The 22762-nt window shown below is 32.0% G+C and overlaps 1 protein-coding gene across 1 annotated transcript; it reads left to right on the top strand.

Moving 5' to 3' along the window:
• The first annotated feature begins 17803 nt into the window (after positions 1 to 17803).
• LOC148193522 (uncharacterized) lies at positions 17804 to 19189 on the top strand. Its single transcript, XM_088099443.1, has 4 exons — positions 17804 to 17909; positions 18098 to 18762; positions 18860 to 18913; positions 19106 to 19189. The coding sequence occupies exons 1-4, from the start codon at positions 17804 to 17806 to the stop codon at positions 19187 to 19189; spliced, it is 909 nt and encodes a 302-aa protein (XP_087955569.1).
• Positions 19190 to 22762: the final 3573 nt, after the last annotated feature.

Genomic DNA, 22762 nt, shown 5'->3' with positions numbered 1-22762 from the left:
TGAACATGAAAATCATTTACAAAAATTTAATGTGGCCAGCTTTCTGTCGTCATAAAAACTTTGCTATCTTTGTGCATGTGTAAGAACATTTCCTTCCATACTATTTTCTCTTGGTTAATTTGGGAGAGATGTCGTGGAGCAAAATCTAGTAGTCGATTTAGAATTTGTAATCTTTGTATGTGTACATAATTGATCTAATAAATATATTAAGTGATGTGGCTCAATGAGTTGAAAATCCCAATTCAAAAACTATCTCGTGAGCAGTCATTGTTGTGCATCAAACCAAACAAAAATAACGAGTTTCTTCTTTTTTGCCGCGCCTTCATAAGCTAGCGTATCACACCTACAATCAAAGAATCAACCAAAACGCGAGCTCCCTTGCACCACGAATGAAGGGCCAAACCCTACCTTCAGTCGTTGCAACTTTGAGCTTCTCCATTCCTTTACAGAAACCCTAACTTGGGTGGGAGAGGGGATTGCCATGTGGCATTCCGTAATTGGATAGTAAATCTGGTCAAAGGATCAAATTTTGGTCAACATATTCATGGTTGGTCAAACAAGGGGGCTAAAGAGCAATTTTGGAAAAGAAAAAAACGACTAAAGTGTAATTAGAGAAAACTTCTAGGTCTTAATGCAATTTTGAATAAAATCATAAGGGCTAAATTAGAATTTTGGGCAAGATTAAGTATGAAAAATTTGTTAGATATTCCACTGTAGTTTCATTATGGATTCTAAGGTTGAGTTGAATTAAATGTCTTTGTTTCTTTAGTTATTGATTTGGGTTATCTTTTTCTATGTCTTTTATCTCTCAATCACATGAAAAGTAATGGTTTTTATATCATAAGGTGTTTGAATATACATGCATATTGATCATGAGTTCAACGGTTTCTAGGTTTGATTGAGAATGTAATTTGACTGAATTTAAGAATTTTCATATGATTAAATGAGTTTTTGTTAACAATTGATAATGTACTTTGATTATTGGTAAGAACTTTAACAATAATTATTTGAGAAATTACTTTGATTAATTAACTTTTAATTTGGTTAGGAGTTTTAAGAATAGTCATGATTAAATGCAATATGATTTAATTGAGAATGTACTTTGGTTGAATTTATTGCGAATAATCTAGAAAAGTCTTGCTTTTGATTGAGAATCTACCTTGATTGATTGTAAGATCGCCCTTAAATTAATTTAGAATGTACTTTAATTAATTTGAAACTTAAACAATAATCAATTGAATAATAATATATGAATAACGGATGATGAATGTATCTTGAGAAAATAGTGGAATTAGCCTTTTTTTTTTATCATGATTGTTTTAAAGTCTCTTATTTGTTCTTCGTTTAAACTCACAACATTCTTTAAAATAATTAATTTCATTGGGATGGGTTTTCACTTTTATTATTAAGTATTATTGCATTGCATTTTACTAACCTTTAAGAGTCTTCATAAGAGTCAAGTATTTGAAAATCAATTTTGTATTCATTGGGAAACGACTCAGACTTATTTTAACCTTATCTAGTTTGTTAACTACTAACTTGGCAATAATAAAGTTGCCCCTCCCCCTCCCTACCCACCCACCCCTCACCCCTCGTCTAGTGCTTTTTAGTTATTTCACTTTAGGGTTACTTAAGCTTATAAATATAGGTGTCTCCACCCATGTAAATTCACCTTTGAATTTAGTATTGTTATACTGCCAAATTTGTATCATACTACTAAACTTAGGTTACCAAGGCTAGTGCACCCCTAATAGATTTCCTCAAGCCACCCTTCCTCTTGAGTTGGTCAAACCTCTCTTAAGAGCACACTAAGAACCACCTGAGCCTCTCAACTTTGCTTAAGTTCTATAGCTTGGAGGAGAAGACACCATCTCACTACATCAAACCCACCAAGCACAATATTCCCACCGCCTTCAAGCCTCTACAATCACTAACCCATTTGAAAGCCTTCACCTTGCTTTAGTCATAGAGCTTGGAGGAGCTTATTCCATCATGAATTTAATGAAAAAGTGTACAAAAGATTACACTATGATTCTTGGGGTTGCTTTGCACTCCCAATGACTCTTAGCATATCCAGTACATTTGACTTCCTCCTTTGAGGTTCCTTTGCACTCTCAAGGATTAAAATTCTCTCTGCTCACAATGTTGCATTCCATTAGGGATGACAACGGGTCGGGTCGGACATGGATAGTGCCTACCCGCAACTCGACCTGAATGCACAAAACCGTACCCGCAACCCGACCCGCTACCCGACCCGCTACCCGTTGGATATCCGCATAAAAAAAATCCGCGAACTTTTTTTCAACTCGCGGATACCCGTTGGATACCCGTTTTCAACCTACAAATATTTAAAAAATATATTTTGTGAATTTTTAAATAAGGTTTAAATTAAATTACAAGTTAAAGATAACAATTTAATATATTTGCTACATATTAAAAAGACACAGTGTAATTTTTAAATAAGTTAAAAGAAAAAATATACTAAACAACTTTTGAAAAAAAAAAGATATGAGGAAGAAACACGCCGTAACTGAAGTCTCAATTTAGTCACAGGATTAACCCACAATACCTATCAATGTACGAAACAGAGAGATAAACAATTTTCAAGAGAACGCAAACAGGAACCCTAAACCCAAATTCCGAAAACGCAATCATAGAAATCTCCAAACCACGATAACCACCATGGTCTTCAAAAGTCCAATCTGCATCAATGAACTAAAATCCAAAAGTAATGTAACCCCTTTTTTCTTTTTAAAAAAAAGGTAATTGAAAGGAATCCTAAGTCATTGTTATTAAAATTTTCCTTTCTTAAGAGTAATAAAAACATTTAATTTTAAAAAATATTAATTAAATTATTTTTTTTTCGGGTAACGGGTATCCGCAAGATGGATAGTATAATACCTGCATCCGATCCGTTTAGAAGCGGGTATTAAAATACCCACTACCCGTTACCCGCGGGTAATAAATATCCATGGATAGTAACTATCCATCGTGGATTTTATCTGGGATATCCACGGGTGCGGATTTTTTTGCCATTTCTACATTCAATACAACCGAGAAAGAAAAGAAAAAGTGAAGATGGAGGTGGAAATAAACTGTAGAAATGTTCTCTCTGTTCTACCCTATTGTATTTACCATCTACTATACTATTGTGTACTATATGTCTCCCTTCTACATCAAAGACCATGTATTTAAAGGACGAAAAGGGGGAAAAAGAGGAAAAAATTAACTAAACCTAACCCTAACTTTGTATCACTTACTACAAGACCCAACCTCTTTGGTTTTGTTTCTTCACTTGGCATAACCCTGGCTCAACTCCCATGAGACAGCTTCAACCCCTCACCTTTGATTCAACTCTAGGTTAGCTAAAATCATTAATACTTTGCTCTCGTTCGACTATGGTCAGTGGCTAGGTCATTCCTCGAAGGAGAAATTTGAAATTATAATATGACCCTCACCTTACTCAAAGTTGTGTTTTAGGTTAATGAATCTAAGGGTTAACCTACAATTTCAAGGAATTTAGAGAGGGGTTAAAATCGAAAATGCAAGACAAGAGACCTAAGCAAAATTATATTTTTATTTTTTCTCCTTCTAATTTTTTAAAAAGGGAAAGAGACAATTTATTCAAAATACACTATTAGGTAACTAAAAACACAAAATTACAAACACTTTTACAAAATTGCAATTTTTACACCTTAGTTAAATTCTAACCTAATTCTAAAGATTTATCAACTAAAATAAACTAGAAAAGAAATTTTATGAAAGAAAAAGAAGGGAAAAGAGAGTGTTAACACCTCCCTAAGCTCTCAAGTTTTTGATAAAAAAATTCGTTCAACAAACAATTGGCTTGCTCAACAACTAGGTCACTCTAAGCTATCATAAGAAAATCATTCAACAAACAATTGGTTCACTCAGTAACCTAAAACTTTAGAAACCTTATTTGAAGGCTCGTCTAGAGAGACAAAACTATTAAGCTATCTAGATTTTAAAATATTGAATTTCGCCTAATGAATAGAGGGCTTACTTAATGAGTCCACATAATTTAGAGATCCTAATAGGTATATCAAGTCATTTAATTGTTTCAATTGAGTATTTATAGCTCTTTCTCATACTACGACAAATATGCTTAGTTCTAAAATAATGTCTCATTGAGTCAATTTGACTAGATTAACATATTAAGTTAAATTCGTTGCTCACATCAATACATCATCATTCTGAATTCAAACATATCAAATCAATATTTAATAATCATCAAACATCAAAATTTCATTGAAACAATTCAAATTAAGTGTGATAACCACATCACTCTTACATTTAGATTTTCTAACCAAATTTACTATTATTATAAAGGTTTAAACGCTTACTTCGTCCTCTTGTTAAGAGATGAATTTTTGTTAAGGTCATGTCCGTTAAGTTGCCAACAACGGTGTTAAATCCATGTTGATGTGGCCGTACTTTTTCTCTTCTCTTTTCTGCTGTCCAACTTTTTTTTCTCTTGTTCAGTTTTTTCTTTGATGATTTGTTGAACTTGTTCTTTCTTTCTCGATCTTATTCATATACTTTTCATAACATAAGAACTCAATGTTTTCATTTTTAAAACCGAGTACTAAACAAAAATTCACCTCTTAACATGAAGACGAAGTAAGAATTTAAGCCTATTATAAACAAGTGAGTTTCTCTTAACTCGATTAAACTTTTTTACTTTAAAAGAGTTATAAGAGATTCTACTCTCACAAAATGCAACACTAATAAAAAGAAAACACATCAATTATCTAAAAATATCTTAAACAAACAAAAAAAACACATATTAATTATCTAAACATATCCTAAACAAACATTTTCACATAAAAATAACTTGAGCATACAAAACATACAAAAATTAATTAAAAAAAAAAAGAAAAGAAACTTCTTCAAATAAAAATTCTAAATAGGATTGTCGTACTTTACCGTAAGATTTTTATAACAAACACTAATATAAAAAACTGACAAATTATTCAAAAACGTAGAAAATAGTCAAAGAAAAAAAAACTTGAAAAATACAATCTTTTAAAATAAAACTCAAATAACCAATCGTTCTATTTATAAACATTGTATTTTAATAATAAAGTATTTAACGATACTCTTAACTATTTACAACATTTGATGGCATAGTTCACCAACTTGATTTGTTTTTAATAAATCAAAGAGAAATGTGTGAAATGGGAGTTGGAGGAAGAAATTATTGAGGTGAAGGGAGGATTGGTCGTAAGACAAAGTGGTTTTTGGAAATCGAGAAAACAGTGAGAGGTTCATATATGACGTGTTGAGGTATCTGACGTGTTGAGGTGCACTTGACCCTTGATCAGTGGAATGGCCGTTTTGAGCTACCTTTCCTCGAATTCCTATTTTTGCGACCCTTCATTTTTCAGTTTCAAAGATAAACATGATGGCCGTACTACCCCACAGCATTTATTTTCAACCCTATCATCCTCGTGACTCCTCCATTTCACTTTTCACACCTTTTAAGGTGCACCAATAATAATAAATCAATAAATATAAATATAAAAATATAAATTAGGATGAGGATAATAAAAGGTTAATATTTACTGTTTTAAAAACTTACATCACGTTTAATCTGTTGAGATACTCTGACTCCTTGGAATCATCCAACTGTATCCATACGTTGTATAAGTTGTTGAACTGCATCAATCACTCTCTATATTAAATATATACGAAAATTTAATATCTAAATCTTTTTATATAAAAAATATTTTAAACTTATTTAATTATTTATATTATACATAAAGATGATTCATACATGTTTTATTTTTCAATTTTATTCTTTAATAAATAATCATTTATCATTTTCATTCTTTAAATCACTGTTTTTAAAATTTAACCGTTTCTTAAACTCAATTCTTTTTTAAAATTCAACCATTTTAAAAAATAAATAATTATTCATGATAAAATATTACCTACGAAGTGAAAAAAATATTTACTGTAAAATTATAAAACATATTTATATTTAGTATTATAATTATAATTATATATTTTTTTTGTCATAATTAAAGAAAATGAATACCTGTATAACATATTCGTTCTCACTCGCGAAACATAAGTGATTGTGAAATTAATTTTCAAATATGGCTCAAAAGAAACTATATTATTTATCTTGATTTTAACAATATTCCAACTTTGGTGAGAAAATACATAAAAATAAAACTTGTAAAAATACTTAAATTAGTAGAAAGTGGAATATCTTCAACCGAAAGAAAAAATAAGGGTAATATAATATCATAAAATTTCAAGTGATACAAATAAAGAGTTTAACTTTTAAGGAACAAAAATAAATAATATGAGAAAATAAATAAAGTAGTTTGATTAATGTATTATGTATTATCTATTATAATAAGATAAGATATTAGGAAATATCTCTTTCTTCTTACCATGTTTATTTCATTCATAAATGTAGTTATTTTGATAATTTTTCATTTTTCTGAACTTTTTTTGCTTAGAGAATTATTTTACTCTTTTTTTTTATCATGATTTGTGTAATATCCCAAAAATATAGTGTAAAGCCATATAATAGGAACATCACATTCATAATACTACAGATCAGTTCTTACAAAAAATAGAACGTACGATTATGGTCGAACGACCTTACAAAATAGCAAGGGATTAAAACTGTACAAATATACAATCTTAGACCGAACGGTTTACAAAATACTTATACCGAACGGTCCTCTAAGATAATAAAACAACAGATGGCCGAACGGTTCTACTGTTCGACCTTAACATCTACCTCTACCAAATTTTCTTCTTCCAGCGCCTCTTCCAGAAACACTTCTCCTTCTGCTCACATCCACACGGATGATCATTGCAATAGAAGGACAACCACCGAACGTACAAAACGGACAAGACAGGAAGTAGGGTAAGCATATGTAATTCAATTCAAGTATCAACATAGATTTCACACAATTCAAATAAATGAGATAGTTCATTCACTTTTACATGCAAAACTTAATGTTATACTCTGACTGTCCGGACTGTATGAATTCTGTGTAGCTACGACGTTCGTGCACCCGGGTGATGTAGTAATTGGGATACACTCAACAGCTGCCACCCGAGGTTAGTCCTATCTGTCCAAATTAACCTTAAGGACTAGGACCTCCTGCCATTCCCACACATGACTTATCCTTCTCTACGTGAGAACGAGTAATAACGGAATATCAGGATGAACCGCCAGCTTAGCGTGCCCACATTCATACTTTACCAATTCCAATATTCATTCATGAGATATTCCTCCCCGGAATACTCTTTTATAATCAAAGTCATTTCATCCATATCATATTCCATCGTCTTTCATCATTAAAACTTCAACTTAACCAATTTGAATAAAGATCCCGTAGGATACCAAATACCGAACATTAATCTTCAACCCCGAATGAGACCTAACACTTGGAGTGAGACCGAGAGGTCTCTAGTTCCAAAACAGATCAAAATCGAGAAAGTTACTATCTGAGTTGAGAAAAAGACTGATTACAATAATATTTCTCAAAGACTAATAGAATCGAACGTTATTTACAAGGTGAGCCAATTTAATGAACTGACTCATGAGAGTTTAGACCGAATGCCAATAAGCCTAGGCCGAGTACTAAGACTCTAGGCCGAACACCATAGAAACTGATACTGTAGGACATCGAATAATAATAAGTGACAGAATTATATGAAGAAATCGAACGCTATAAATACTTAGCTTATTTATGAGTTTAACATCAAGGAGAATGATTGCTAGTCGAAGACCGAGCACTGTAGAGACCGAACGCTATTGGTTTTGGCCAAATGCTCTTATTTAAAAATTAAATTACAAAATCAAGGTCGTGCGCTTGGTTTAAGACTGAGCACCACTTAGTACGAGCACTTGGTGTAAGACCGAGCACTACTTAGTACGAGCACATGGTGTAAGACCGAGCACTACTTAGTACGAGCGCTTGGTGTAAGACCGAGCACTACTTAGTACTAGCACTTGTTGTAAGACCGAGCATTACTTACTACGAGCGCTTGGTGTAAGACTGAGCACTACTAAACTTATATAATAAAGGCTTGATAAATATAAGATACCATTTAACTAGTGTTCAAGAATGAACAAAATATACAAATACATATAGATATACTGAAGTTTATAACCAAAATGAAACGCTCGGTCCTCAACTGGAATTCTCTCCAAATGACAGAATCCAGTTCCAATCGAGTCCACAAGAAAACCGAACGGTCAAAGACCATTCAGTGACGAACATAAATTTTCATATGGAATTTCATACTTAGAATTCTTTATATCACTTCATTTCTCAACATCTATCTCCATAAATTCATACATACATATCATAGTAAATCTTCATACTTCATACAGTCAATATTTATTTTGTTGACGAGTGTTTTATTATTTAGTTTGTTAGTCATTTGATATTTTTATTTTTTTTACTTTTTTACTGTCACATGTATTTGGAGAGTTAATTTATTTTTTAACTCATGATTTATATTTAAAGTATTAATCTATTATAATATAAAAAAAAGAAGAAGATACTGGGAGTTACTTCTTATCCATGTTTATTTTGTTGACATGTATTTCATTTATTAGTTTTTTTGTCATTTGAGATTTTTAATTTTTTTTTTCTCTTTTTACTGTCACATATCTTTAGACAGTTAATTTAATTATTTGTCAGGTCCCTATTTGGTTGAAAATCTTAAATTGTTTTTCTTTTGAATCTCAATTAGATCTGAATTTTGTGAAAATTGTAACAATTACATTTCTGCCGTTAAATTGAATTCAATGACTTAATGTTAGGTTGACGTGGTATGATGATGTGTGTTTTTAAATGACATGGACTTTATTATTTGATATAATGATTCTGACGTGTCTATTTAAAAAAAACAAATTGGAAAGAATGAAATAAACATTAGGAATGAAGTGGGGATTCAATTTGTTCAAATTAGGGATTGGGAAAACTTTGTTTTGCTTCTTCTTCGAGGGTGTTGGTTGTTCTTGAAGTAAGAGAGGTTTGAAGATGACCCATTTGCGTTCGTCTTCCCCATTTTGCGATTGTTGCTTTATCACCATCAACTTCACTACCATTCTACAACAAAAAAAAAAACACAAATTACATCCAACAATGGTCTGTTTAAAAAAACAATAATGAAAATACCATACTTTGTACTTAGGGCAGCTCCAAAATTGCTTGCTTATGTTCTTAGCAGTTCTTGCAGTTCTTAAAACACATTTTTCTTCATAAGGGCAAAACGGTGATACATGTGTTGTAAAAGGTGGCTAGAGGAGATTGAGATTCACTCTCCTAGCCATGACCTTGAAGAAGAGAGGTTATGAAATTCTCTCAAAAGAAATTCTCTATATTTATTCAAAGGTCCCTATTACAAGCAATAAGCACGATATTTAAAGAGAAATTAGTTTCTTCTCTTGATAGAACCAAAGCTTGGACCTTATTCCATCATGTTTCTTCAATACTTTCTGTCTGACCAATCTGTACAGTAACACAATTTCTCTACATAAGTAAAGTAGCATTAGACAACGTACAAAAGGCTATAACAACTCTAGCAATGTCAATGCTCCAGAGTAAGAGATCTTTTATGAAGTTGGCTATAATTAGAAGACCACATGAAGAAGAAAATAATAAATTAATTACACATATTCTTAAGCAGCCAAAATTATTTTTTGTTTTTGATAGTGTGTCGTCTATCTTTGAGAAAATCTCTTTCTAACAAGTCTTTTTAAATCTACTTTGTATTTATCAATATCCTCTCTAAGAGAGATTTTCATTTGTACTTGTCTTAAAAACACTTTGTTTTTTTTGGATAATCAGGAGTGATTTAAAACACTTGGTTTGTTTATCTCATGGGGAGTTAAACAATTTTAGCCAATTGGGTAATTATAAAACCATAAGTGGTGAAACTGCTGGTAACTTATTAAAGTTAGTGGAACTCTTTAAGAGTTCTTAAAGAAGAACTAGACATAACTTAGGTTGATTGAATCGGTATAAAAACAAGTTTTTATCTCTACTATCTTTTGTTGTATTTTTAAACACTTTCAGAAATTCTTAAGTGTTCAACATTGTTTGCTTACCGTTGATAACGGTTGAAAATACCATTATCTATGATGTAATTTTGACACTAAATGCACCATTTTCTGCTTAGAAACTTTCTTGGAATCATGTTTTTACTTTAGTTTTGTGAATAAGAGAGTTGAGGTTATACTTGATGATTTTATTACTAAATTCCCTTGATTTTGTAGGCTATTGGAATGATTTGAAAGAAGAGTTAAAGTATCAAATAGTTGGAATGCAGAAAAGTCAACCAAAGTGCAGAAAAGTCAACCAAAGTGCAGAAATTAGTGTTGTTTCATGTCTAGGCGCTCTTTCAGGGGTGCTTAAGCACCAGATTTGACTCGTTTCGCGCCCGGGCACCCTTCTAGGGGCGCTTGAGTGCCAGTTCGTGGGCTTGAACCTGTTTTCTGTTATTTTTATGTTCTATTTAAGGACTTGGATGTCCTAGGGATTATATCTTTTGATGGCTTGAGCACAGAAACACAATTTTCACCCCTTGGGGGTAGATTTGGGGATGGTGACAGCTCTCTTATTCTTGGAGGGTAGATTTGGAGATGGTGACAGCTCTCCTCTTCTCTTTCTAGGGTTTTTCTATCTCTTTCATTCTTTCATTCCATTGTAATTCTATTTGTTGATTAGGGGATGATGTAGCCTTGTGAACTCTCATGTATTTGAATTGATTCTTATTATTTATATATGCTTCTTTAATTAATTGTTAAGGATATTCTTCTTCATGTATGACATAAATCTTATTATTTGTCTAAGTATCAGGAGATTTCGTACTCCTAGGGTTGGACGATTTGGGGATGTGACAGATCTCTTCTTCTCTCCCTAGGATTGTTATCGAGAGATATCTTACAAATCACGATCTGGGGAATTCTCCCAAAAACAGTATTTCTCAGGGATGTGGGTATTAGTTTTGGTCGTCTTAAGCTCCTAATCTTAATGCAAAATTAATTATTAGGGATACAAGGGATTATGACTTAGTAATTAAGGATAGACTTTCTTCACCGAGGGATCAAGTTTTAAGTAATTTAGCGAGTGACGTTGACATTAATAAAAGAAGAAGAATTCTTATATACATGAGAGTAAACTAGGTGAAATATAACTCCAACAACATACTCATCTCATATTTTCAATATCATCCATTCACCCTTGTGTTTAGCCTCAACTGATCAAATTGCATTCATGTTTATTTTATTGCATTTGCATTCAAAAACCCAAAAATATGTTCTTTAGAGTCTTAATTAGTTGAGTAATCACATAACTGTTTAGTGCCATGAGTGTCTTCGGAAACGATACTTGGTCTTAATTACTTTATATTTTTTCATATCCTATATCTTTTGTATTTTTACAAAATTTACTCTTTGCATCTTTACATACATATTGACTTTTTAAACTTAAATAATTATTTTATTTAATTTTATTCACAATTTAATTATAAACTTAAATATATTTTTTTCTCCATCTATATATATATATATATATATATATATATATATATATATTTATAATACTGATATTCTAAATTTACACGTTTCATGCTCTTTTATTTATTTAAAACCTTCTTAAAATTTTTATTGAGAGACACCCAACTACATAGGATTTTTCTTTGCAACTAACTCTCCATGTTATATGCAACTAACTCTTATATGAATATAACTTCTCTTTCAGTCATTTCCAATAAATAATTCCTTCTTTTATTCCTTTAAATAAATAACTCATTCTTCAAATTTTATAATTTCATCAAACTATCAGCCTTAGACTTCCCTTTCTCAATTTAATATTAATTTAATTCCTTTAATCATTAACGAATTTAAACATACGACAGAAATATAATATTTATAAGAAAAATAGCATACATTTATAAATTATGCATTAAATTTGATAAATTATTAGACTAATTAAATTCATTGTTTTTTTATTAAAGTGGTGGAACATATTAATTATAGCCAAAATTGTGGTTAATATAGAATTTGAATGAAAAAAGTTGCCTTTACATTTTCCTCTAGATTGAAAAACAAATAACCTATGGGCTTTATGTATTTTTTTTAAATAGTGAATAGTGATTTTGGTTGTTGGAAGTGATAAATTGGTGTCTATTTAATTGGGTAGGTTTTTTGTTTCTTTGGATTTGAACTCTTTCTCCTCCTTGTGGATTTGCATGAGGTTTAAAGGATAGAGATGTGCTCTCCTTGCTTGTATGTGGAATCTAGTGATACGAGAAGTTTTTTAGCTACTAGGAGATTGTTATAATATTAGGTTTGACTTTGTAGAAACTATTTAAAGGATTATTGACCATTATTGGCTCATCGATCCTTTTCAGATTTTGGTACCTTAAAAAGCAATGTAAGAGCAATGTAAGGTAATTTCATGTATAGGAAGATAATCTAATTTTTACGTTGTATTATTTTTGTTAAGGATTATTTTACGAGTTGTACTTTGTATAGAATCATTATATGTAAATAATATTTGATTCTACCAAGTAAATGCATAAATAATTGTAGTTTGATTACATAACTCTATAACACCCCAAAAAATCTTTTAAGTCTTTTATAAGAATACATAAATTCTCTTCAAATTATTTACTAAACTCATGAGTTAATATATTATTTTGCAGAGTTAAGATATATACAAGCTAGTATTGTTAAATTGACTAGTACAAAAAAAGAGTTTTGACATCAGTTATTTTTTATATTTAACGTTTGAAAAAAAAACTGACATCATATTGGGTGACGTCCTTTGACGTCAGAAAAACTAAAATTTTGATGTCCTACAACACTGAACGTAGTCTCTGTAATGATAATGGGAGACTATTTGACATTAGAAATACATATTTTTCAACGTCACTCTCGCTAGGCCACGCCCACCTCTCTTAGCAAAAGTTTGTGTTTGGAGTTGCACTGTAAGGTTTTGAACGTTAGAAATTACACTTTTCGAGACATTGAAAATGTATTTCTAAAGTTCGATTTAATATATACAAGTGCAAAATCTCCAAAGTTCGATATAATACGTTTAATCTTTCGAAAATCGATCATGTTTTCATGTAGAATGCATCTTGGTAATTGACATGTGTGTTGTAATTGTGTGATTGTTTGGTGAAATACATGTTATTATGACGTTATATGTTTCTTTCTTTTTAAGTTGCTTACCATGTGTGTTGTGTTGGTGTGATTTTCTACTATAAATATGTATTGTACTAGAATAGAAGACAATGTAGGTGAATATGCAGAGTGTAACACCCAAAAATAAAACATGTCACACACCAATCATTTCATAAATAATATAAATATCGTACAATATTACAGTCATCTATTAAGGAGTAAAAGAGTTCACACTAAACATATATTATATTTTCAACATCATGAAAATCACTCAATTTTTTTTTCTTCCTTTCTTCTTAAACTATTCTTCATTTCTCTACTGCCTCCTGCTTCACTTGTATAGGTTCAGACTTCGTTTCCTCATCTGCTCCCGTATAACATATATGTTATACGATCATCGCAAAAATAAGATTTTCTGACACAAATAAACAAGTAAGAGTGAGCTACCATGCAAAATTCCAAGAGGGGCATAACATTATATTATACGTAATACATTCACCATAAATTCTTGTAAGATGCAATTATTATACTAGACTCTATTATCCGGATATAATGTTGATGGAAGTCTCGGGTGGTCATGCACTTGTGGTGACCTCTACTCCTCTCACAACATAATCTTGGCCAAATACAATATATCATATCACCCACAAGGTTAGTCCGTTAACATCTATGACCATAATTGAACATAGAGTAGGAGGACCTCCTATCACTCTCACCACATAACACATCTTTCTCTATTTGAGACTGGATAATTATTAGAATATTAGGATAACCACCACCAACAGGACCCTCAACATCAACATATACACTAATACCATACCATTATAGAGTCTCTCCCCGAGACTCATACTATATTCCAATGCATAATTTCATATCCAACATCATAAAATACATTCATCATAGAAATCATACAAAATGAATATATCACAAAACAAATTAACAATAATAAAATATTACTATAAATGGTCACCGGAGAAGAATCAAATGTTTGACGAATCAAACTCACCATAAACGCCAGTACATATGACTAGTCACAACTCCGGTTTTTAAGATTTCTCTATCCTACCATAAAAAATAATCTTAATATAAACGTTTTGAGAACTAAGAAGTTGAATATGGCATAGCCGGTTAGACATCTTCTTATCCTTCTAGAAAGATGTAATAAAAATAGATAAGAACAATAAAAATTTTAGGGAAACAAGAAATTGAATCTGGCATAGCCGGTTAGAAAATTTCTCATCCTTAGATGCAATAAAAATAGATAAAACAATAAAAATTCTAGGGAAACAAAAAGTTGAATTTGGCAGAGCCGGTTGGACAACTTCTCATCCTTCCAAAAAGATGCAATAAAAATACATAAAAACAATAAAAGTTCTGGGGAAACAAGAAGTTGAATCTGGAAAAGCCGGTTAGACAACTTCTCATCCTTCTAGAAAGATGTAAAAGAAACAACTAAACGGTCTGAGAAACAATAACGTAAACACAGCAGAACAGAATCAAAATCATGTTTTACAACCATCAATAGACTTGGATCTCATCACAGAAGCATGTTCATATTCAAAATTCAAGATCATAAAAAAACAAAAGACTCCATATTCAATATTTAAGATCATATAAAAGTAAAAGATTGCATATTCAAGGTTCAAGATCATACAAAAACAAAAGGAATCCATATTCAAGATTTAAGATCAGACAAAAGCAAAAGATTGCATATTCAAGATTCAAGATAATACAAAAACAAAAGACTCAAGATTAGCCCCCCTTACCTCTATTCCAGACTTAATCTCCTGCTTAGAAATTGTTTCCCGAAAACTTCAAGAATTTCCCCTCTTGCACTAGAATTTCCCCTCTTGCACTAGAATTTCCTCAAACTCTCTCTTCTCTCAAAATCTCTCAATATTTGGTGCAATTTCAGCCTTCCCCCTTGCTTGATATTTATAGGCTAAGATTTAACACTATTTAGTTTTTTTTAATAATATTTTATTAAAAATACTATTTTATTAAAAATAATATATTATTAAAAATAATATTTTATTAAAAATAATATTTTGACTTCACCACCTAAAGTTTCTTTGTCCTTTTGGAATCATTTAACTTTTTTTAAATTTTTTTTACAAAACCTTCTAAAATAAAATTTGCAAAATTTTAAATTTCTTCTTCTAAAATTACTATAATCCATTATCATAAATTTTTAATTTTTTTCTTATCATAATTTTCTCATTAATTATATATTTTACCTTTAAAATTATTACTAAAAATGCTACTATTTATTAAAAATAGATAATTTTAATGGATTTTACACACAGCAGTAGATGAGTGAAGATGTTGCGTTAGTCTTAGAAAAAAATGTATAAACTTTATATTCCCATGGTAAAATTGTAAATTTTATTTTGTAAAACGAACATTATAAATATCTTTATATGGTAGCAAATTTTTTTACGATTTTAAAACAATATGGCACACGATGCATTATATTTTGTGTAGTTAAATAATTTACTAAATACAATTTAAAAGACGAGTAACTAAAGACATAATATAGCTAATATGACAGTAAAAGTGGAGTGGTAGAATAACAAACTCATTATATAGATCAAAACTTACTATTACCTTTTACCATCAAAGCTTTGATTAATTTATTAGTAATAATATAGATATAAACTTGTCTAGTCATTTATACCTAAATATTAGTATTAGAAGTTTGAACTCAGTGTTTATCTTTAAAAAATCATCAAGTTTTACTAATTATGATTGAATATATTTATGATTAATCGAATCGAAATAAAATGTTTTTATGCAGATAAGGACAATGGAAATAAACCTTTTGGCCTTGAAAAGAAAATGAGAATGGAGATATCTATGTTTAGGAATTTTTAAAGGTTTAAACCCTTTAGTTGTCCCTATTTATGTGGTGTTATCTCATTTTGATTCTCTTCTTATTAGAATCCCCAATTGAGTTCTTATAAGTGGTAATTTGAATCAATTGAACCCCTCTAGTTAAATTTAGTTAACGGGGTTAAATTTTTGCACAGGTGGGAGGATTACGTGTTATTTTCTTTAAACGTGGCATGTTTAGAGTTTAAACGTGGCATGGATTAGGCCTTTATACGTGGAATTATGTAAAATAATAATAATGTAAAATTAGGAAAATCTGAAATGGGATTTAGGGTTCAATCAAATTCAATTTGGGATTAAAAATTATGAGAGGAGAGTGCATCGCAAGCTTGCGCGAAGTCTTTAGTGGAGAGGATACAGACTTCATTAGGGCTTTGGAGCTTCATCATTGGAGTTTGGACGTGAATTGCGAAGTTGTTGTAGGTGTGCGTCAAGTGGTTCGAGTGGAATTTGTTGGAAGGTTAGTATGTGTACTTTACATAGATATGAATTTAATATTGGGTTGTTTTTGTTGTTATCTGGGGATGCTTTTTTGAATGTGGGGTTGGGGTTGTCTGAAAATGTGGTTTTTGCATATTACGGTTGTGGTCCCCCATGTCCCCGTAGTTAGAGTTCGTTTGTTCTGTCATTATCACTTTAATAAGCGGTGTTTTTTTGTCGTTTTAGGCTTATTTGTAGGTGTAGAATATTCTTGATTGTGTTGTGTGTGATGGACAATATAGAGGTTGTTATTCACCATGGGGGAAAGTTCGTCAATGACGGGTGCCTGAAGTATGAAGGGGAAAGTGAGACAATATATTTTGATCCTGATTATGGAGTTATTTTGTTGTAGTGAGTGTAGTCAAAAGTCTTGGGTACGATGGTTTTAAGGAATTGTGGTTTTCTGTTGGATGTGGTCTTGTATTAGATGATAGGCTAGAAGCATTGTGTGATGACGTAGGTGCCATGCATATGGTCACTTTAGCTCACTTAAATGGACAAATTCATTTATATGTTGTGCACACTGTCTATGAATCTGATGTGATTCACATGATTGAATACAAAGTTGATGAAGGAGGTGACGAAGTTGCACCTCAAGTGAATGAGGGTGGTGAGGGTGCACAATTTGCTGAGGGTATAGATGATGGAGTGAGGCAACAGTTGGATGAGGGGGTAGGTGTTGATGATGAGAGGATAAAATTTTTTATTGGTCAGACTGAGATGACAAAAGCAAATGAAGTTGAGGGTGAGAGGATAGAGGTTGAGGAAGTTGATGTTGAGGTTGAGAGGACAAAAGCAGATGAAGTTGAAGTTGAGGGTGAGAGGATAGAGGTTGAGGATGCTGATGTTGAGGCTGAGAGGACAAAAGCAGATGAAGTTGAAGTTGAGTGTGAGAGGATAGAGGTTCAGGAAGGTGATGCTGAGAGGACAACAACAGATGAAGTGCATGAAGAGAGGATAGAGGTTGAGGAAGCTGATGTTGAGGCTGAGAGGATAGAAGCACAGGATGGTGAGGGTGATAGGTTAGATGATGAGGCTTACAGAATAGAAGTACAAGACTTGGAGGATATAGAAGTAGAAGTTCGTGATTGGAGTACATCACGTGATGATGATGATGGTGAGATGAATAGTGAGGATGGGTTAGCAAACATAAATGTCCAGTGTGATGTAAGTGAAAGTTCTGGTAATTTGGAGGTTGAGGTTTAACCTGTTTTAGTTGGGTCTGAGTCAGATATGGAAGAAGATGAGATTAATGATTCCAGTTGGTTCAATGACGAATGGCAATATAAGGACTTAACTTACCCTGACATAAGTGATGAAGAAAGGGGGATGAAGAGGGGTATGGGCATTTTTCTACATTTATTATGCCAAAAAAATGGTTAATTTCAACTGGGAAGTGGGAACATATTTCGTGGATAAAGAAGACATCCTTGATGCCATCAAAAGTTATGTAGTAGAAAATGGGAAAAATTTGAAACTTGTTAAAAATGATAAAAAAAATTAAGGTTAAATGTTTGGGATCAAAAGGAGAATGTCCGTGGAGGGCATATTTTGGTTTCATGGATGCACTAAAGTCATGGCAACTGAGGATTGTGGTTGACAGGCATACATGCAGTAGGGAACACAAGTTGTGGCTATTCAATGAAAAATGGCTTAGTAGAAAATTGGAAAAAACACTGAGAGAGAATCCTAATGTAAAAGGAGTTGATATTAGAGATAAAATTACTAGGAAATGGAACATAACAATATCTAAGAACATGGCTTACAGGGCCAAAGCCTATGCATCAGACGAAGTGGCAGGGTCCTTCAGTAAGCAATATAGTAGAATTTATGATTATGCTAATGAGTTATTGGCAAGAAACCCTGGGCCTACAATCAAGGTGAAAGTTGAGTCATATGATGGGAAATCAATATTCAAGAGGTTTTACGCATGCCTAAAGGCATGCAAAGATAGCTTTGTCTCATGCAGGCCAATCATTGGCCTTGATGGAGTCTTTTTGAAAGGCAGACATCATGGTGAGCTATTAACTGTTGTGGCTCGCGATGCAAACAACCAAATGTTGCCACTAGCATATGCAATCGTAGAAGTTGAGAACAAGGAGACCTGGACATGGTTTATGGAGCTACTGATTAAAGACCTAGGTGGACCTGAGGTGTGTTCTTCACTTACAATCATATCAGATCAACAAAAGGTAACTTCCATTATAATTATAGACTTTTTTTAGGGTTTATCTTATAGAAATGAATTGAAATCAATAGCATCTAAGTTTTTTTATGACTTATTCACAGGGTTTGTTACAAGCTGTACAAGATGTTGTTTCTGGAGTTGCACAAAGATTTTGTGTAAGGCATTTATATGCCAACTTCAGGAAGAAACTCAGTTTACATAAGTTTTACTTAACTTTTAATTTTTTATTATTTAACATATTCATTGTGTGGCATACATCTTTATTCAAGGTTTTGGTCCAGATCAAGGTTCACAAGCACAACTCAATGTGATACTTTGGTTAATAACATGTCAAAAGCCTTTAATAGTGTGCTGGTAAATACGAGGACAAAACCAATTATTACAATGTTGGAGGAAATCAGACTATACATGATGAAGAGATGGGCCACTAATAGGTCAAGGGTAACATCATTTAAGTCATCAATTTGTCCAAAAATACTGAGTAGACTACAAAAGGAGGCACTACTAACAAAGTCTTGGATTCTCAGGTATCCAAGAATTATGACATATGTATATCTTTGTTTATGTTATCCCAAGTATCATATAACTAATGTTGGCTTATCTTGACTGTTGGTCTGCACAAAGGCTATTTGAAGTCAGACATGTGTCCCAAAGTGGGGACAAGTTTGTGGTGGATATAGATCAATATTCATGCTCTTGCAGGAAATGGAGCCTTAGTGAAATACCTTGTGTACATGTGTAACACCCCAAATAATTTAAAGGGTATTACTGGTAGTAAAGACTAAATTAATTTGATATCTGATATAAAACAATCAAACTTTATTTCAATTCTTCCAAAGTATAATTCCAAACTTACAAACTTTAAACAATATAGTCTTCACCACTTAACATAAATTCGAAATTAAACTTATAAGTCTTACACAACATTTTTTTTTCCAATGCAATTTTATTCTTTTTACAAAAATCCCTGAAAGTTTTTTCCCCGCATCTCTCTCATCATCTCTAAGCTTTTTCAACCGCATCTGCAACATTATCTGCTCACATATAACTTGAGTTATATGATCATAGCACAAACAAATAAGGGTAAGCCAACCATATCATACAATCCTTAAACTTACGTATAATATAAATGTTTCAATCAAGTATTTCTGCAATTTATAAATACCATTATCCCGATGTCATTAATTCATTTTTTTTCTTAACTTCTTCAAAATCATCTTTCTTATTTTCATAAACCTTACAAGTATACCATGCTTACTCACGAAGCCTTATGGTCAGACCGCTCTCTGCCTGCTTCCTTAAGCCTTACCTGTATACTATGTCTTACTTTCTGAAGCCTTATAGTCAGACCTCTCTCTACCTGCTTCCTTAAGCCTTACCTGTATACTATGTCTTACTTTCTGAAGCCTTATGGTCAGACCTCTCTCTGCCTGCTTCTATAAAACTTACGAATCATATATTTATGTCAAAGCCTTATGGTTAGACCACTTTCTGCCTGCTTTCATAAAACTTACGAATCATATGTTTATGTCAAAGCCTTATGGTCAGACCACTTTCTGCCTGCTTTCATAAACCTCGGGTGTTACTTTGCTCATATCAAGCTCTCATGGTATAAACCGAACATACTACTCCCAGTAGTAAACATCATTTCATAAGTAATGATTTCTTATATCCACTCCAACATTTCATAAAATCAATAATTCACACCCTCTTATCCACCTAACTCAATCATATTCATTCTTTAATCATAAATTGACAATAACCCATTTTGGTGTCAATAAATTAAACATATTGCAAGATATCATACTTCATATTATAAACTCATTTTTTCCCATAACGAGTATAACTCAACATATTTTCACCAATCAAAGGTCATAGATCAGCCAAAATACATCAACATATCTTAGAAACTACATATTAAAGTTTGGGCTCAATGTAACGGTAAATGAAATATATATGAAGTTTTTACCATGATAACTTAAGAACAAAAATATAGTGTTCATCATACTTTTCAAAATTTCAAAATTTATTTCTCAACACATAAACTTCTAATTACAAATCCGAACGGTCAAATTATAGTAATATATCTTAGAAATCATATATCAAATTTTCAGGTTGATCTAACGGTCAAATAGAACAACATCTATATTTTACCGAGAGGACTCAGTAACACAATAACACGGGTAATTAATTTACTCAAACATGCAGAACTTATTTCTCCAAGCACAGACTCTTAATTAATGATCCGAACGGTCAAAGTGAAGAAATAGGTCTTAGGATTCATATATTAAAATTTTAGCTAAATCCAACGGTACAAACAATTAAAAGGAATGTTTTACCACAATAACTCGAAAATAAGAAAAATTATAATCATGAAAACTAATTTTACACAAGTGAATAGATAACTACCATTACCAAAATTTTAACATGTTCATAACTCATATTCATGATCATAATATGTATAAATATCATATGTAAGAAAGGATTAGCTCCCCTACCATCAAAATAATCTTAATATAAAAATTCAGGGAAAACAAGAACTTGAATCTGACAGAACGGTTAGACAACTCCCCATCCTTCCAGAAAGATGCAATAAAAAAGTAGATAAAACAATAAAATTTCTGGGGAAACAAGAAGTTGAATCTGGCAGAGCCGGTTAGACAACTTCTCATCCTTCCAAAAATACAATATAAATAAGAAATAAAAGGTCTGGGGAAACAAGAGGTTGAATCTGGCAGAGCCGGTTAGACAACTTCTCATCCTTCCAAAATTGCAAAAGAAATAACTAAATGTTCTAAGTAATAATAACGTAAAATTAGCATAACAGAATCAATATCACGTTTTACAACCATCAAACTTGGGTCTCATCACAGAAGCATGTTCTCATTCAAAATTCAAGATCAAATTAGCATAACAGAATCAATATCACGTTTTACAACCATCAAACTTGGGTCTCATCGTAGAAGCATGTTCTCATTCAAAATTCAAGATCATCCAGAAACAAAATACTCCATATTCAAGATTTAGGATTAGACAAAAGCAAAGTATTGTATACTCAAGATTCAAGAGTAGCTTCCCTTACCTGATTCTCGCTCCTTTCTGAATGAAGAGCACTACTTCAAAAGCTCTCGCTACCTTCTCTACAACTCAGATTCTATTCCTAATATCTCTTTATTTTTGACAAAAGTCTTACTCAATTTCACTCTCCTCCCGTAGAACTTCATTTCTTACCCCTTTTTATAGTTGAAGTTAGGGGTTACTGTAGTAGTACTGTAGCAGTACTGTAGCTGTACTACAATTACTGTAGCAGTATTGTAGCTGTACTACAATTAATGTAGCAGTACTGTAGTTGTACTACTATTCACTGTAGCGGTACTGTAGCTTGTACTACATTTTTCCTGTAGCAGTACTGTAGCAACACATGATTCACAAGGTATTTTTAATGTAGCACTGTACATATTTTACTGTAGCACTATACGTATTTTACTGTAGCACTTTACTATAGCATTTATACATAAAATTATTTTTTTTATTTCAAAAATATCTAGTATCTTAATTACAACAAATTTCAAGGGTCTTACAACATGCATTGGCAGCAATGAGGTTTCTCAACATAGATGCAGAGGACTACATACTTGTATGCTTTAAAAAGTCAATCTATGAAGAAATTTATTCCTCTATTATATATCCCATTAATGGAAACAACCTTTGGGAGGTAACCCAACGTCCAGATGTCATGCCTCCATCAACAAGACAGATGTCTGGTCGTCCTAAGAAGAAAAGGAGGTTAGAGCAATGGGAGTTGAAGAAAAGTAGCACCAGAATGTCTAAAGGGGGATTACTGAAGAGATGTGGCATGTGTAGGGAAAGAGGGACAACAACCCAGTTCATTGCCTGACGCTGAACCAGATGGAGAAGAACCACTTCAGAGTTGAAGAATGTTATATGTTTTAGTAGTAGCAAATGTAATAAGGCAAAGTTTGATGTTTATCATCTTACAGACA

Source organism: Vigna umbellata, chromosome 9 (genome assembly GCF_029865625.1).
Source record: "Vigna umbellata cultivar VRB3 chromosome 9, Vumbellata_1.0, whole genome shotgun sequence".
Taxonomy (NCBI): Eukaryota; Viridiplantae; Streptophyta; class Magnoliopsida; order Fabales; family Fabaceae; genus Vigna; species Vigna umbellata.
Note: the sequence above shows the minus strand (reverse complement) of the source record. Positions and strands in the feature narration are given on the sequence as shown.